We start from the raw sequence: 15,225 nt of genomic DNA, 5'->3' as shown, positions 1-15,225 counted from the left end.
GTCAACACTCTAAGTGTTGACTTTTCACAGGAATTTGGTGGATTTTTTTGGAACTACTGAAACTACTCATTAGTCAATCCTCGGTGTGTAATAGAATTTTTTGAAACCACCAAACACATTTCTGTCACTAAGAAAACTTAATTTTAACTGTAAGTAAGTGGTTTCCAGTCTGTTGTTATGGAAGGACTTGAAACTTACGGTTTCAGTATAAATCTGCACCGTTTTAGCACTTGTATGAATTTAAATTAGACCACTCATATGCAGTAAAACACCTCAGACCTTCTGGGACTTTGTTTAGCCAGAACTCTGGAACTGGAAGCTGCTGTCTTACATGGTACTATGGTACTACTATCCTTGAAGTAGCATTACTGGTAATTGAGACACTTAGTAACTGCCTTTAACAACACAAATCTATGCAAGTGCTCATCCTGTTCTTCTTTCTTCGCCTCTGAACAGCCAAGAGAAGGTGGCCTGTGTAAGAGTTGATGTCAGCCCAGATTCACCAGGAGAGGGCTCCACTACAGAAACCTTCTTGTGATAAAGGAAGGCTCACCTTCTTCTCCTGAGCCCTCAACACTTTCCTGCTAAGACGGTGCCTCGTCATCAGGGCAAAGAGCAAAACTGAACTGGAGCAGCACAGCCCAACTGCGGGGAAACAGACAAGCTCCCACAAATGCTGAGAGTCCTACATGTTCATCAAATGTGCCACGGTGCACATCATATCAAACATCTAGAAGAAATATCAAGAAATTATGACGTTCACCCTTTAGGGATTCTCTAAAACTCGCCAGTTCTTCTCAACTATTTGAACCGCAGATGCCAAAGGAAGGCCATTTTTTTAGTCAAGATTTGACAATTTTATATCATTCGTTGTTTGGTGTAAACTTAACCCAGTGACAGAACTGTACAGGTTTTGTTTTACCTCATATATTTTTATGGAAGAACAGCTCCAATGTTTATTTAACAAACAGAGATGTACCATGTACCACAATCAGGTAATTTTCAGCTCAATCAACCCTAAATAGGGACCGGCGAGTCAGACACTCTAAATTCTAATCTTTTAATAGTTAGTGAACTATTAAAAGATTGATAAAAAGATAAAAAGACTTAGTGAGTATGTAAACACTATGGCTTCTCTTTAGAAAAGAACAACAAAAAGCTTAAAACACTTTTCATAAGGAAGCTATTCCATCTACAGAGATATGTTGGCTGATCATTCTGAGCTGCCATGAGAGAACAAGACTTTCATCAGATAACAGAAAGGTGGAATGTATTGGAGCCACGTAAAGCTGTTTTTTCCTTAAGTTTTCAACCTCTATTTTAAATATTTTATTTTACCACATGCCTAGTCATTTCTGTGGCTAATTCCAGCTACGAGAAAGAGCAAGACTTTCAGCATATAGCAAGAAAGTTGAACAAAGTACAGCAATGGTGGTCTGTGTTACCCTTTTTGTGTTAACAGCATCTGACTGTCATGAAATATGATGTATCTGGAAGTAACATAGAAAACACACAGGAGATCGCTGTTTTAGTGATGCTAGCCATGCTAACTTTGGCTAATAATCTAACAACAGTTTAAAATATCAACTCTGTGATCTTGTTTTACAGGGACTCCTCTCTCATTGCAGTTATTATATCTTCTTATATCAGTTCTTTAAACAAAAGTGGAATCTGCTCAAATCAGCTTCAGCAGGTCAGAGATCAGAAACCGACCACAAAATTCTGACCAGTGCGTCTCTTAACAACAGCATTAAGGTGCTGTCCTTTCAATTCATCCTAAAGATAATTAGACTTCTATTGCACCATGACTTTACACTGTAAGACCTTTGGATTTACTCATAAACCATCTCTCTTGTCTCCATGGGGACATGCAGTGTTTGATATTGCTGCTCTGAAGTTGGTCAGTTGTTTTCACTGTTCAGCTCACAGAGCGTAGTGGATGTTAGTATTTTATCTCTTTGTGTGCTGTACTCTTCATCTGTATTATTGTAGAAAAGAGGCCATATACAGTCTGTACTGTACAGGAAGCACTTTGACTGTAAACTTTGTTTAACTTCCTTTCATATAATTTTTTAGAGATGTACAACTACAATTTGAGATTGGTAAAGGATTTTAGTCTCTTTTTTGTCACAAGGCAGTGATAACTGCTTTGTCTCTGTTTATTTTTAGGGTTTTTTTCTGTCATCGCTGGCATCATAAATATTTTAATAAGTAATAAAATCTGTCAAGGTGCAAAATAAAGAACAGAGTATTCGTGGACCGCAGTTATAGTTGCACTTGTTTTTATACTGTCTGTATTATTGTGAATATCAACCGTGTGTTATATGAAATGTCTAGCGTTTAAAATGGTTTTATGCAAAATATTTTACTGTACATGTAAAAACTGGTATTGTAGGAACGTGATTTTATTTCTATTTTATTTTATTTATTTAATTTTTTTTTTTTTTTTTTTTTTTGAAAAAGTGCAGTCCTGTTTTAGCAATAAATATTCTCTACCAATCAACGTTTGGAGTCCCGGACTCCTCAAATATTCTGCCCAAGAATATTTTCCTGCAACATTTTGTGCGTCTGTTTCATGGGCTCTGTGTGTAGCGACTCTGCAAACGACTGTTTATGGTGCCTTGTTGATGCTCTTAGTGTGCAAGCGCTGTGTACTGGTTGATGTGATGGCGCACAGATTCCAGAAAGGGGCCGTTACCTCCATCACACCGCTGTGTCTGTCGTGTTCTTCCACGTCTTTCCCAAAAACATGGACTTCTGTCTGTTTTCCATTTAAAATGTAACTAAATGATGTGTTTCTGTGTCACAGCTCTAGTACGTGCTCACCACCAAAAAGAACAAAACAAAACTTAAGAATATGAAACTAAAGTTTATTTACATAATCAGTGAATGTTAATTATCGTGGTGTCAGTGTCAAATATAAATGTGTATATTTAATTATTTTGCAGAAAATTAGACCTGTCGAGTACTTTCAGAATTATATAGATTGTGTAAATTATGAAAGACTCTATTTTCACAGGTTCGCTAATCAGAATGTATGAATCTGAATGAAAAGTCTCCTATGGAAAGTGATGTCTAGCCACCGAAATCACTTAGTAAAACTGTATTTCTACTGATGTACAGATCATCAGTTATTATGTTTGTTGACTTCTTCTGTCATGGTTGATTGTTGCAAAGCAATAAAATGAACTCTTGGGGATTTCTTTCTGTCTTTCTTTAATCCTGCATGCTAGCTGCTGTCAAATCCTAAATGAGGCGAGTTAGTTGTAGTTAGGAAAAAGGTTTTTGAACGATTTTTGTGGGAGTTGTGAAATCTGAAATCACAGCAGCAGAGTACTCAGAAACCATGGATTATTTGTTACAATGTCACTTTTTATCCATTCAATTCTCCTTTATTTTGGTTCCAATCTGTTTGAGTCAAAAACACTGACACATTATCATCCCTAAAATAATTAAATATTTTTGTGAAAATTTAAAAAAAATTTAAATTGACAGTTGGTTTTCAAAGTGGGTGTGAATTGACACATTGATGGTAAAGAAAATAAATAAATAAATCTTGCCTGGCAGATAAAATTTTCTTTCCTCAAAAATCTTGTCACCACCTTCTGCTCCTCCATCCCAAGAAACTGCAAGGCCATGAACTGGTCCAAGGGCAAAATGACCAACATGATGGGACTTGAATTTATCATGTTTAGGGTTTAAACGTGATCTACTGTGACATGTTTGGATAAATCCAAGCACAGGGTATAAGCACACATGTATCCTTCCAGTTTTTTAATGTCAGCAATGATGCATTTCCAACGTGTTGACTAAACCCATGCAGGTTTGTTTGAAATCCATTAAAAGCAAATATGGCAGTACAACCTAAATTTGAAAAGTTGCATCTAAATGAACAAAAAAAATAAGATTTGGAAAAATCTCCTTTTGAGACCAGATTTGAGCTTATTTTGCAGATTCTTCTTGTTACTCCTCTATGAATGAAGTATGTTCTATAACCAAATGTGAGATCATTGATCTAACAGCTGTGGCTTTGTCCAAACCATCACAAAATCTACAGCAGAATGACTGAAAAAGTAAAGCATCATGGAGCCTAAACAGCCCAAAGTCTGTAATTGAACCTAAGTGTTCCCGCCTCAGCATACTGAAGGAACGTTTTAAAGCTGTGCAAAGGGCATTACTGTTAAAGGTGGTTAGCTTATTGGTCTTTATTTCCATGTATTTTCAATAAAACTTCATATCTGAAGGCACTTATGTTTTCATGACAGGCAACTGCGACAATGTTAATATGGTAATAATTACATTTGAAAATTATTTGAACGTTTCTCATTATATATACATGTACAAAGTTAATCCATGTGTATTATTATTTCTTAGTAGACTTAGTATCAGAGATCATGTTACAGTTTGGTCTTTTTTAACAAATGGTTTCCAACCTGAGCTCTAGCTGACATTTTAATAAACAGAAGTTATTTCAGAGCAAATGCAATAGGGGGCAGCAGCGACACACGTTACACACGACTGCAGACGAGCACAGATACAATTTCCCATTCAACCAGTTATAATTCCTGGAATAATGTATCTTCTGTGTATGACTTAAATACACAGTAATTAAGTCATACTTAATTACTGTGTATTTGATCCGATCCTTTTATTTGGGATAATATCATCCTAAGCTATTAAGCCCAACCTTTGTGTGTTTTTGTTTTGACCCAGTCAGTCAACACTTGGTCAGGTGTTACAGGTACAGTGAATTTCTTGGTTCAAGAAATTTGAATAATTTTCCATCTGACTCTTAATCTACCGTGATAGTAAAAGGTGATTAACTGTTATTATCCTTCAGTAACATGTTTAATAATGAACATCAGGTCATGCTGTACCTGTAAATGCTGGAGGAAATTAAGTCAGACCTTCTCTGCTTTTTCAGCTGAAAACTTGAAATTCTGAGAAATGTGAAGGACACAGTTTGACGTGTTACAAAAGAGAAATAAATAACTAGAATTTTCTGCAGCTTCAGAATAGAAGTTGAACACATTGATATAATCATTGGTTGATTATACCAATTAGGGAAATATTATTTATGCAGGTGACAATAGAATGTCATACAGGGCAATTCATCTTAGTTCCTTAAATAGAAAGATTTTTAGGCTCATTTGAATGTAATGATGTGCTGTAAATTTGCACTTTATAAATAAACTGAATTCAATTAATGCAATTCAAAAAACTTTAATGCACTGAAATTGTGTATTTTCTAGAGCTGATTTATGGCTATTTTAATAACTATGTCTTAGTTAATGACAATTACTAACATCCAGAGTCTAAGACAATTTGAATAGTAAATAAGATCAACAAAACCCTTTTTAACACACAGTCATGTTGAAGCCTGAGGGTACAAGGTACTAAACAGTAGTGGTAAAGCAGCTGAGTTCACAGAGTTCTGTGTTTATGAATATTAATTGAAAGGTGAGTGAGAGGAAAAAGTTGCACAAGTAATATTGGTAACAGCACACTGTAGAAAAAAGCAAAGCCCATTAAAGAGTAAGACATGGTGGACTGCAGTAATGTCAGTGCATTAAACCTCAGCACATGTACTTTGACTAGGACAGGCTGAAAAGGTTCACATTTGGACTAAGGAGACAGTGGACTGGGCTCAGTGGTTTAACGTCCTCTTTTCAAATAAATATTAACTTTACATTTCATTTGGAGGGCAGCATAGTGGGGCAGCTGTTTGAAAGTTTTCCACGATCCTTTACTTGTTCTCACCAAGTTCTCCCTCAAGCCAAATGCATCCAGCTTGTCCATATTAAAGAAAGAATAAAGATAATGGAGTGCTGGATTTCTATTTTTTGTTACTCTAAATTGCTCTTATATAAATGGGTGTGCATATGATTGTTTGTACTTTCCATGATGTTCTCCACCTGTTGCCCAATGACTACTGGGGCTAGACACTAAGCAGCGTTAAAAGTTATTTTTGATTATATTTTATTTTTCTGAGAAACTGAATTTAGGATTTTCATTAGTTGTCGAATCAAATTTACATATATAAAAAAAAACAGCATTTGATGACTTTATGCTCCTCACTTTAGGGTCAGAACAAAAAACCAGCCAGTCAGTGTGTTGACATGTTGCCTATTTAGTGACAACTGGGAGAAAATGAAGCATACCCATTAAATCACAAGACAACATTACACCAGGTGTAGTCTTAGTAAACAGGAATATAATTCTTAGTTGACAAGTTAGTAGTAACATCAACAGCTTTTTTCAAAAAATTAATTTTGCATTTGGCAGTGATTGAAAAAAAACCCTGATATTTTGCTACCCATTAAAGATACAACTTTATTGTTTGTTTGTTTGTTTTTTTTTTTACATTGTTTTAAAGTCAACTTTGTAAAGAAATAAACCAGAAGCCAGCAATCACACATCTCTGAACATTACAAATTTTCTCCGACATTTCTTAAACTTTCCGACCAAACTCTCTTCTCTCTGTCAATATACAACAGATACTACATTACCCATAATCCATCACAGAAATTAAACTTCTGTACTAAAGTGACCATTTTCAACTGCCTTCTTTCACTACAACCACCATTTCCACAATTAAGCAGCTTTAAAAAAAACTACTTAAACAAAAAATTGCTGCTTCTGATCGGGGTGTGTAGTGCTGTGAACACATATATTTGCCTGGATAAATCTGAACACAGCAGGTAAACCACCATCCGCTTAATTTGATGCTTACAATTTTTTGGCCTCTCTTAGGACGAAAACATTGACAACTTTCTCTCTTTTTGTTTTAAGTGGGTTTGTCATTTAAGCTCAGACAGCAGACAACCGGGGAACCTACAACACTGCACCATGATGGAATCAGTTTCCCTCAACAAGGAAGACCCTCCATTTCCTCATGCGGTGCTTGACGTTCAGTTAGCAACGTTCTGTGGCCCTTCGGGGATTAGCGACATGAAGAACGTAATGATGAAGGACCATGTGGAGGACAAGAAGCCGGCGTTAGGGGCGCTGTTAGGATCCTCCGCTCCTTCCTCTCCGCTCTCCCCGTCGTCGTCTGAGGCGTCATCGTTCACTCCGTCCTGCGCAGATAAATCAGAGTCAGATTAGTGGAGCCCAGTGAGATATGGTTCATGCCAGGGGTTTGCACTTGAGGCTGACTTGTGTGAAATATGAGCTTGAACTTGAAAGCTTAGGTAAGGTATTCTTCATGCCATCTGTAGCAATAACTATCAAAGCCCGATTAAAGTGGAAGAAAAGGACGCCACACTTTCCATTTCACTACAGATTAAATCAATAATGCGATTAATCATTTCATTATTCAAATAATAGTCAACTAATTTAGTAATTGATCACTAAATGAAGAGTACAGACTCAGAAAATGGCCATTAAATGAAAAAAGCAACATATAAAGAACAGCAATTAAGGCTGAAATGTACAATAAATGCCCTTTATTGTTCAACAAATACATATATTTATTGTACATTTTGTAATTAAGATAAGATTTTGTCAGTAAATATGTTTACCTAAACATATTTAATGTAGTTCTAATATTGGATAAGGAAGGCTTAAGTAGTTAAGTGAAAAATATGCAGAATGTGCCCATTTTTTTTATTCGATTGTCAGAATAATTGATTGCATAATTGATTAGTAAAATAATAGTTAATAAACTCCCTTCACTCTGATACCCCTAAAAGTTATAGAAGTAAAATGTGTTAGAATACAAAGCCACAGATCACAGAGAATGTTTGTGGCTGCAATGTGACAAAATGTACACATACTACTCATCAGTTAGGTTGGTTTTGGAAGAAAACAAGATATTCAATGAACAAAACTGAAACTCCCAAACTGTTGCAACTTCTAAACTCCAAAGTTTCAGGTGACAGATGAGAAAGACACTTTACCGCTTCTTGTAAATCCTGGTTTTGTAGTTCTGCCTCCATTTCTTCCTGATTGGGCCGGTCTCCCGGGAGCTGCAGCTCGTTTTCCAGGTTGAAGGGAAACCAGCCGGCCTGGTGGCTGCAGGGAGAAAACATCAAAATCTTATCTGCTCTGATCCCAAATATCAGCAGTCAAATCTTCATTTATAATAAAGCAAGAATTTGTATATGACAGTGTAACTTCTTACTATGTCAAAATAAGGTCAAATATGTGGTAGCTTGAATTCATGGCTGCTATAAGACAAAAATATTCTGAAAGCCAGCAGCAGTCTGTTTAACTCTGATCTCACTACTGAGAACACAGAACTCCGTAATGACAGGGTTCCCACGCAGTCTGCAATTTGATTCAAGTATTTTCCAGGTCTGAATGAGTATGGAAAAAGAAAATACGAAAAGAATGAAAAAAAAAAATGTATTTCAGACTTTACTCCCCACTTGCTCATCTAAATGTGTCCTTCCAACGTTACTTGATTTGTCTTGTCCTTTCTTCCTTGTTCCTTTCCTTCCTGCCTCATTCTTCCTCACTTATTAGTAATTGTGTCCTTTCTTTCCTTCCTTCCTCATGTTCTTCCTCTCTTCCTTGTGATTTCCATCTCTTTGCCTTTTCCCCTCTATCCTACCTTCCACTCCTTCATCCCTGCCTCCGTTTCTTCTCATCTCCTTCCTCCTCATTTTCCCAATATTTATTTTTCCATCCTTGTGTCCTACCTCCATTCCATGTCCTTTCTTCTCTTTCTTTGAGTACTCTATTCTTCTTCTCTTCTGTCCCCCTCTTTCCATCTTTGTCCTTCCTTTTTCTATTCTTTTGCATGTCTTTTTTCTAACTTTCTTTAGATGTTAAAGCTTAAATTTAGATCACTGGTATCTTTGAATGTATTCCAGACCATGATAGATCCCATTACATTGTATGTTTTATGGTTATTGTGTTGTAACTGTTTTTTTATGTTCTGTATTCTTCAAGGTTTCTCTTATAAAGAAATATTTTTATCTCAATGGGACAAGCCTGGTTAAATAAAGATAATTACTATAATTATTAAGTACAGCTTTAATTTCCATTGTCCTCATTTTTTTCTTGACTTTCTTTCACTCATTCCCTTCTTGGGTCATTTCTTCCTCCAAGTTTCTAGTTTCTGCTGTTCCGTGTTTCACTGTATACATATCTACCAAACATTCACAGTGAGTTTTTCTCTTAAAATAGACAGCAAAAAAACTGATATCCTCTAGAAGTTTTATAGGAAAAATGCAGAGGAGTTCTGTAATGAAAAACCCCGAATTACATTCACTGCTTTTAATAAACTCATGTGGGAAATATTTTAAAGGAAGCTTTAATTTCAGCATCATCAAGTGGAGAGACGATCTCTCACTGTGGGAACCGGAAGCAATTGAGACGATACTTTAAGGAAATATGCGCTTGTTGGCACAAGCGGACAAAACAATGCTTCACTCACAGATAGAGCACCAGCATGGCCATCATCACCATGACAAAACGGCTGAAGGAGGAATAGAAGTAGACTATACTGAGCAAGATGGCAGCGCGAGAAAACGTGTAGACCCAGTCCAGCCAATCCCTGTTGAGCTCCTCCTCGTTCAGGATTTCCCCTCCCTGAGCGTTCATCTGGACTTCCGGGTTTCCGTGGCGACCCGCCTGCGGTCGTTGGCTCAGAGGGTCGGACTGGCTGGACTGAGCGGAGGGCTGGTCGGGTCGGAGGAGGTGAGACGAAGCAGCCAGTAAATGGCTACAGGAGAGGAGAGATGAGGAAGAGTGTGAACGATTTCTGCTAACAGAAAGGCTCAGATGGAAATAAAATGACTACAACAAAGTGGGCCTTACTAGTGCATGTAGTACTGTCTTGCATACAGCTGCTGCCACCACATCAAAGTCATGGGGGCGTAGTAGGAGGGCGTGTTTATGGGGGCTGTTGTCATTTGATGATTCCAGCTGGAAAGAAAACAGAAAACAAGACTTTCAGCAAAAGCACGACTTTTTCATTTCATAACAGACTGATTGTTGAAACTAGAGAAAAAAATAAAACAGCAATGCTTGAGAGAGATCAGAACTTGGTTTTAGTTAAATAGCAAACTAGGTTATGTATTATTATAGATGCTGCCATCAATTATGCTGGCAAATTGCAGCAGCCTAAATTAAATCAGGAGTTTTAAAGATAAAAACTAACGTTATTTGACACTTTAAAATGTCAAGTCTTCATCTGCAGTACTAAATCACCTCCTCTTCCCTCGCTCTGCAGCACTGTAAAAGTTAAACTAGTCAAAAAGCTTACCTATGCATAAATTGTGAATACATGTGGTGGTAGGGGAAGGCTCCAGCCTGCTGTCTCAGCCAATCGCTGCTCTCTCCTGCAGCCTCCTGACCAGCACTATTAGAACTCTGAGAGACCTGCAACCAGAAAATTGGCTGAATATTAGTGGTAGGCATGAAATAAAAGCACATGGCAGTTTGTAACCCTCAGGGAAATGTGGATTACAGCAGAGAGGTGCATGATGAAAGGAAGTGAGATGATGATGAAATTATTTGAAAGATGTGAGAGGGACGCGGATGACCCACCGTGGGACCGGCGGCGCTCTCCTGAGGCTTGTTACCGCGGCTGCGGGGCGGCTTCGGGGAGCTGGGAGGGGTTCTGGAGGCACACACCAGATGGAGCATATGGTACTCATCCTGCTGCGGAGGCGAGTGCAGCTCATTACCTCACACAGTCAAAGTGTTGCATGTTCTCTACAACTTTACACATGTACTTTTACCCACACTGACCACTTCAAAGCACTGCGAAACCAAACTTTTTAACGTATGGTCTGACAACTTATAACAGACTAAAAGATTCATATTCATATAATACATGTGAAATCAAACGCTGAACTTACAGCAACAGTTTAAATTTGAATACAAGTTCTCAAGTAAATCTAAAAAGAGCTTAATTGTAATACTGGATAAGAAAAGAGTAAAAGTTAGGATTTCCAACATTACCTTTATTTGCTAAATGCCACAAAATTAGAGAAAGAAAGTCCTAGATGTTCTTTTTACATCTGAAGTTGTCTAAAAGGCCTTTAAACAAACCAAGAAGGCCCAGGTAATAACAGGCATTATTATTAATGACCCAACAGAAATGACAGAAAGAAACTATGAATACCTTTGACCAGTGAAGGCAACCTTTTGTTTTCTTTTAGTTCTACAAAGACCAAACTGTAAACCGACTTACCAAGATGAATATTCTAATTGTATTATTATTTAAGTTTATCTCAAACATAGCTAACTTTTACAGGAATTTAAAACAGAAAGAAAAACATTGTAAAATGAACATGGTGCTGCTGCTACTGATGGGCCAGCTACTTAAACAGCAGCAGGTTTTTCAGGAAAGTGTCTCTCCCCTCAAGCTCCGAGAAAGGCAAGTAAGTTATGCTGGGTTAAATATTGCTCTGGCTTTCTAGGAGTTTACTCCTGTTGTTTCAGAGTTCATTTAATTAATAAAAGTGAGACATACAAGAAACCAAAAAACACTAGTTTACCCAGCATATTAAGTCTTTTTTCTGCTTTTGTTTTGTATATTTGATAACGTAAACATGTTTATTGCAGAAGAGTAATTGGTGAAAAAATCAATGTAGGAATATAAAAAGAGAAAACATGAAACTAATGGATTTCAATGTCATGCACACATCCAGCTTTTAAAATCTTAGTAGCACTTCAAGCTAAAATTTCTAAAAAAAAATAATAATAATAAAACCCACAATTTTACACTTTTATAAAGCATGAAGGAGTAGTACAGAGGTTTCCAATCATGTTATGCTTTAAAAACAAAAAGGTCATGGAAGCTAAAGTTTTGTTTTAAAGCAACCTAAAATCACTACTAGCACCTACAGCAACTTACCTTCCGAAGGACGTCTTTTAAGGTGAGGTGATCCAGAAGCAGTTTCCCAGAATAAACCAGCCTCTGGTCTTTGGAGCTCTAAAAACACAGAATAATGATAATGAGGTCAATGGAGAGATGTGGCTTAATTAATGACATGTATTTTTGGAACAATGTAGGGCACGGAGTTTTACTCGTGTTTAAAAAAACATCAAAAACAAATGAAATGTAAGTTTAAGTCAGAGAAATGTGAATGATTACAACATCAAAGGCCAAGCAACTGGTGCAGGTAATGAAAATGAGATCGTAGTAACCGTAATACGGATAAGTGGCTCTAAATGGAATTAGCAGATTATACAACAAGGTCAGAGCGTGTCCTAATTAAAGCTAAATCCATTCTCCCTCCATTCAGGAATTCAATCTGTCTTTAAAAACTTACTGTGTGTGTATTCACATATATAATGACCTATACCATAAATAAATATAAATAAAAGAGACAATGTGAGAAAAAGGGCTCAAAACCAAAGTACAGTCCTCTGTGAGGCTGCTGCAGAAGCTAGCAGTTTGTCCCAGTGTGTTTAAATGAGATTGCAGCAGAGCGAGTTCTCTGCACAGAGCAAAGAGAATAAAATCAGATTAGCTCTGCAATAACGCTGGTACCCAAAAACTGGAGAGCTCTGACGTCAAATTTCTTCAGCAATTCTTTTAACGTTGGAAACCCAATTTCGCTGACTTCACAGATTAGTTCAGAGATGTGCAATGCTACATGATATTTTAACAGTGATAAGAATCAAGACAGGATCTCAGCAGAATCCACAAAGTAAAATCGGGTTGAGAGAGTTTTGTGGGAGAAAAATAAGAAAAACACTAAACTCGCCAAACATTTTAAGAGGTGGAACTGAATCTCTGACATTCTGCTAGGCTAAGGCTCTTAAGCTGCCAAGAAACATGTCATCAGATGTCTAACAATTACATAAGCAGATATTTTACCATCAGGGAGTCTGCGGTTGAAGTTTTTGCTCCAATCATGGAATTTGTACTTACACTCCTGGTTGTGTGTCCTCCAAAAAAAAACAACTTATAACTGTTATAACAGTTATAACTTACATAACTTATAACCGTTAAGTAAAACATCCTAAAATATCTTTACATTTTATTTTATTGCATTCACTGCTATAGTGAAAACTTCACGGTTCAATATAAGTAGGATTTTTTAAAACTATTATTCCCAAGATGTTAAGTTTGTACATGCTAAAAATCACATGCTTTTGCAGTGAAAAGCCCAGTATTCACCAAAAAAATTTGTCAATAATGTTAAAATAAATTTCTGACTTAAATGAATAATGAAAATCAAACCAAGTTTTTTTATTTCAGAGCTGAATGTTCTCCATATAGGTTACATTTTTGAAATGAAAAGCTTTCTTTAACCATGTCATGTTTTGTAGTGGACCGTTATAGTTTTTATATCTTTGTATAATTTTGATGGTCAGATTTATTGTTTGCGTTGTAATTTTCAGGGGGTTTTGCCATTTTGCAGCAGAGCTGACATTTAAATTGTGAGTTATATATGCAAAAAGGACTTGTAGTTTAACCCTTGGTTTAATTAGGTACCATGACAATTCTATTAACTGAGAATTCAATAAAGATTAAAATATTACCAGATTTTATAGCAATATCTTAAATAAAACATATCATATAAAAAGCTGGTGATTAAACAACGGAATAGGAATTAAGATCAGGAAAAATGAAACACAATTTTGTTATTTAAGAATGATCTTTGGTTATTGTTGTATTAATAAGAAAAGCAACTTACTGGTTTACTAGGGTACACATCAGACAAGTGGGCTTTGAGCTTTTCCACGGTCCAGTTCTGGTAGCAGTTGATTGTCTGGTCATCGTACTTCTGGTTCGGTGCCTTGATAACGAGGATGACAGGACTGTCCACAACACCTTGATCCATGACTCAAAAACATTTGTCTTCAATGAATTATCCAAAGAAAAATGTCTGAGATTCGCCTTTCTGTCTCCCGTTCCCACTCCAAAATATTGTAGAAAGTTTCTTACAACGACGGCGAGAGAATTGATATTGTTTACATGAACGACAGCTGGGAAGGGGGGGAAAAACAAACCAAAGTTAGAGAGAAACTATTTTTAAAATCGATGATGATGAGGACAACCGAAACTACATGGGTGGCAACAATTCACTGACAACTCAATCTTTATAACGAGCTCATAAATACGAATAGAGAAAACATTCGTGGTGTGTTTAGCGTGATATAATATAAGACAAAAGCAACCGTTAAACCCCGTCAGAGGTATTTAACAGATAGCTAAGCTAACATTAGCTTCAATCGTTTTTCTTACAACCACATCTATAATGTCAAAGACAATAAGCTGTCACCTTCTTTAGTTAACTGCACCTGCTCAAAAGACCCAGCTGTGTGTCTAAGTTCTCTCTAAAGGAAGTCAAAGCTGGTTTGCAGACCTTGTTTATCTCCAGTGACCGAAATGTTTCATCGTTAAAGCCCAGCCTAGCGGCTATTCCCCTTCTTCGTGAGTAGTGTTCGCAGTAGATAAGCAACACGTCAGCTCGCTACCTCCACTTAGTGGTTAGAAAACGAAAGGTTGAGTAAAAAAAATAAAATAAAATAAAATAAAATACTTCTCTTTGCAAGTAATCACCAGGACTGTCAGTACTGTAAAAAATAAAAAATAAAAAATGTAGGACTCAGATCCCAAATGTTGGACAGTTGAATAAAGTACATAGGAACAAATGATATAGGAATAGTAAATACATTTAGTCTGAATTACTTGAAATACAACAGGAGTTTACTCTAAAAAGCTGACATGAAACAATTTACATTTTAACAATATAACACTAAAGATAAAACGTAAAAAGAAAAAACTGCTTTACAGGTTCATGACAGCTTTCCTCCATTATTATTATTATTATTATTATTATTATTATTATTATTATTATTATTATTATTATTATTATTATTATTATTATTATTATGACCAGTGTTGATTCCTGTTTGCTGTGTCATTTTTGTTTATTACTGTCATCTACTGGAGAAAATTGTTTACTACAACCCAGCAGTTTTCAAACATTTTTTAGGGAATAAGGAATAAGGAATCAAGCTTTTACAGAGTTTGGCAATGCAATTAGTCTTTTACATACCAGTGGAGGGATTTTTGCATAGCCCACTCTATTTTTGCAGATTTGCTATAATTCATTCATATTGAAGAATAAAAGATTTAGGCGTGCAAATTGTTTTATGTTTTCTCTGAACTCCTGGGTTGTTTGGAAAATCATTTTGCATTATTTCCAACATGAAGCCTTTGTCCTTGTTCTCCTTCAGATAAACACATGATGTATACTTCCTGCCTTGAAAACATTGCCCTGACCTGGATACTGTTAACACTGTGAC

The 15,225-nt window shown here is 36.4% G+C and overlaps 2 protein-coding genes across 9 annotated transcripts in view; one reads left to right on the top strand and one right to left on the bottom strand.

The window, feature by feature from the left end:
- LOC102220667 (sodium bicarbonate cotransporter 3-like) overlaps positions 1 to 3,199 on the top strand; it is a 46,945-nt gene extending 43,746 nt beyond the window's left edge. For 6 of the 7 annotated variants that reach the window (XM_023344508.1, XM_014474516.2, XM_023344507.1 and 3 more), the window contains one exon: positions 457 to 3,199. In XM_023344508.1, coding sequence (XP_023200276.1) covers positions 457 to 538 — 82 coding nt within the window. In that variant the 3' untranslated portion in view covers positions 539 to 3,199. The remainder of the gene's footprint in view (positions 1 to 456) is intronic. The other variant, XR_002753646.1, reaches the window with a different exon arrangement.
- A 2,911-nt stretch (positions 3,200 to 6,110) lies between these two features.
- On the bottom strand, positions 6,111 to 14,383 carry herpud2 (HERPUD family member 2). 2 transcript variants are annotated; one of them, XM_005796433.3, is made up of 9 exons: positions 14,280 to 14,383; positions 13,608 to 13,899; positions 11,816 to 11,893; positions 10,501 to 10,614; positions 10,217 to 10,332; positions 9,769 to 9,876; positions 9,386 to 9,673; positions 7,902 to 8,016; positions 6,111 to 7,079 (listed from the first exon to the last, which is right to left on the bottom strand). In XM_005796433.3, exons 2-9 carry the CDS (start codon positions 13,752 to 13,754, stop codon positions 6,912 to 6,914), a joined length of 1,134 nt encoding a protein of 377 aa, XP_005796490.1. In that variant the 5' UTR covers positions 13,755 to 13,899; positions 14,280 to 14,383; the 3' UTR covers positions 6,111 to 6,911. The 2 variants fall into 2 exon arrangements, with proteins under 2 accessions (XP_005796490.1, XP_005796491.1); XM_005796434.3 differs by having other exon boundaries at positions 14,196 to 14,349.
- Positions 14,384 to 15,225: the final 842 nt, after the last annotated feature.

This window comes from Xiphophorus maculatus, chromosome 13, assembly GCF_002775205.1.
Source record: "Xiphophorus maculatus strain JP 163 A chromosome 13, X_maculatus-5.0-male, whole genome shotgun sequence".
NCBI lineage: Eukaryota > Metazoa > Chordata > Actinopteri > Cyprinodontiformes > Poeciliidae > Xiphophorus > Xiphophorus maculatus.
Note: the sequence above shows the minus strand (reverse complement) of the source record. Positions and strands in the feature narration are given on the sequence as shown.